Raw genomic sequence first — 2,970 nt, forward strand, 5'->3', positions numbered from 1 at the left:
AATCAAGACAGAAAGGAGAAGTTTACAGGCCCTTCAATTCAACATTCATAGCCCTCATTCCTAAAAAGGATGATCTGGAGACCTTTGATGATTTCAGGCCGATTTCTTTATGCAATTGCATATACAAAATTATTGCAAAGGTGATAGCTATAAGAATTTCTCCCATTCTGTCAAGGAATATCTCTATGGAACAATTTGGGTTTTTGGACGGAAGACAAATCCATGAGGCCATAGGAGTAGCTCAGGAAGTCATTCACAGTGTCAGGCAGCAGAAAAAGAAAGGGGTGGTCTTCAAAATTGATCTATCTAAAGCCTATGACTGAATAAACTGGATTTACCTTCGGATGCTGCTAACTCACTTGGGCTTCAACTATTCCTTCATCAGCTGGATAATGGGCTGTATCTCCAATGTCAGTTATGCGATACTTATTAATGGAGCTGCATCCCCTTTTTTCAAAAGCCAAAGAGGATTAAGGCAAGGATGCCCCTTATCACCTCTTCTTTTTCTTCTAGTGGCAGAGGGTTTAAGCAGGTTGATACACAAAGCCAGAAGAGAGGAGAAGGTAAAAGGTATTGAGGTAGCAATTAATCTTTTCATTACCCACCTCCTTTTTGTCGATGATATATTGCTTTTCACTAGTGGATCTATCAATGAAATTAAGGAGCTTAAAAGCATAATTGATCTGTTTCTAAAAGCTACTGGCATGCAGATTAATCATAGGAAATCTCAGGTATCTATGGCTAATATTGAAAGAAGGGAAAGATCCTTGATGCAAAATCTTTTCCCCTTCCATCAACAACAGCTGGAATCCCCTTTTAAATATCTGGGTTTCTGGTTAAAACCATCAGCATACAAGATAGAGGACTGGAACTGGCTCATTGCTAAGATTGAAGCAATAATTTCTCACTGGAGTCATAAATGGTTGTCCAGAGCAGGCAGATTAACACTTATTAAATCAGTTCTACTAGCCATCCCTGTCTACTGGGCAGCCTTAACTTGGGTTCCAAAAGGTGTGATGGAAAAAATCAGGAGGATCTGTAGCAAATTCTTATGGGCAGGGGCTAAAGAAAGTTCTGTTCTCCCATGGGTAGCTTGGGACAAGCTGGCAAGACCCAAAGACTGGGGAGGATGGGGAATAAAAAGGCTCCCTGAGTTTAGCCTTTCACTGGCAGCCAAATCAGGTTGGCGACTTATTTCGATGGAGAATCTTTGGACCAGAGTGGTCAGAAGAAAATATATTGACCCTGTTCCAATGGAGGACTGGATCAGAAGCCAGGAAAAGAGGAAAAAAAATGTTTCAGTCGTATGGAAAGCAACGGTGGAAGCCTTCTCTGTGATTGAACAAGGGCTAGCTTGGAAGATAGGTGACGGAAGTCATTACAGGATTGGAAGGGACCCCTGGGTAGGCTGTAATGAAGCTTATGCCCTATCCCCAGGCTTACTCAGGCACCTTGATCACAAGGGCATTTATACTTTAAACCAGGTGGAGAAAATTGGTCAATCTTCAATATGGGGACAGGCTTGGAAGAGTGCAGAAGACCTGGGATTAAATATCAGGTGGAAGATTGAATGGTGTACTTATATCCAAGAACTTCACCGTTCTAATGTCAGGCTCAAAAATGAATCAGATCTTTTGATATGGGCGCAGGGGGAAACAGGAGAATATGCCCCTAAGGATGGTTACAATTTCCTTATGCAAAAGAAAGGTTGGGGCAATCCAGATTGGTCGTCGAAACTTATATGGAAGCTTAAAGGACCTGCAAAAGCAAAGATTTTCCTCTGGTGCATGCTAAAAAGGAAGGTTCCAACCTGGGATACATTGCGAGCCAGATATCTAGTTGGACCAGGGAGATGCCCTCTGTGCAAATCAGAAGAGGAATCTATTAACCACCTTTTTATCTCATGTGCTGAATCAAAAAAGATTTGGGGGGAGCTATCTAGTTTGCTCAACATCAAGGCACAGTTGGGCGATGAACCTTTGGAAGCGGTCTGGAGTAGGTGGTGGCAAACCTACAAGGAAGGGAATATGAGAATTCTTCCTCTTATTTACTTCTGGGGAGTGTGGATTGCGAGAAATAAGAGCCTGTTTCAAGATAAAGATATCCCCATCGCAATCACAGCTATTAACTGTGCAGCTATCTACTCTGCCATTCCTGTTCCTGATCTCAAATCTTCTCAAAAATTATCAAAGCCTGTTAATATCCAAGAGGGTATTCCCTGGGCCTTTTTTGATGGGGCCTCCCAGAACAACAAGGCAGGAGCTGGACTGTGTATTCATTTTAATCAAGATCATTCTCTTAAAGCCTCTGTAGGCCTCGGATCAGGCTCAAATAACTTTGCTGAGATATCTGCATTACGCTTTCTTCTATGTTGGCTTCTTCATCGAAATATTCACTCAATCCAAATTTTTGGTGACTCTTTGAACGTAATCAACTGGGTGAACGGAAATGCTGCATGTCAAAATCAAATCTTGAAGATTATTCTTGAGGAAATACAACGCTTAAAATCATCTTTCAATGTCTTCATCCTATGCCATGTATTCAGGGACAGAAACGAGGATGCCGACAGGTTCTCAAAGGCTGGTGTTCAACAAGTTTTGGGAAGCTGGTCAATAACAGAATACAGGCAGGGGCAGTCCATCGTTTCAACAGATCCTCCTTTCGAACAGCCTCAGTGATAGTGACACTCTGTCTCTAATCGCTTTCTTGGTTTTGGATAGTTTCGTCTTATATGTCTTTGTTTCTCTGCTTCATGTTTTATTATGTGGCCAGTTTTTACACAACAGAACTCAATTATATATACCTCATCTTTCTGATCATATCATCACGCCTGAAGTACTAAAAACAGTTTTGTAAGGTTTTGTTTTTCCTTCTCTGAAGGAGACCTCGAACTGCAAAAGGTTTCTATAAGTCTAGTGTTCAAAGCCTCGCTCAAGGAGGAAGAGCAAACAGTTAGATATATGACCATAA

At 41.5% G+C, this 2,970-nt stretch overlaps 1 protein-coding gene across 1 annotated transcript; it reads left to right on the forward strand.

Moving 5' to 3' along the window:
- The first annotated feature begins 392 nt into the window (after positions 1-392).
- Positions 393-2,678, forward strand: LOC149142660 (uncharacterized). The gene has a single exon (XM_089451543.1). The coding sequence runs from the start codon at positions 393-395 to the stop codon at positions 2,676-2,678; it is 2,286 nt and encodes a 761-aa protein (XP_089307669.1).
- The last annotated feature ends 292 nt before the right edge of the window (positions 2,679-2,970 follow it).

This window comes from Pinus tabuliformis, chromosome X, assembly GCF_031772625.1.
Source record: "Pinus tabuliformis cultivar Carrire ecotype Pingquan chromosome X, CPIR1, whole genome shotgun sequence".
NCBI lineage: Eukaryota > Viridiplantae > Streptophyta > Pinopsida > Pinales > Pinaceae > Pinus > Pinus tabuliformis.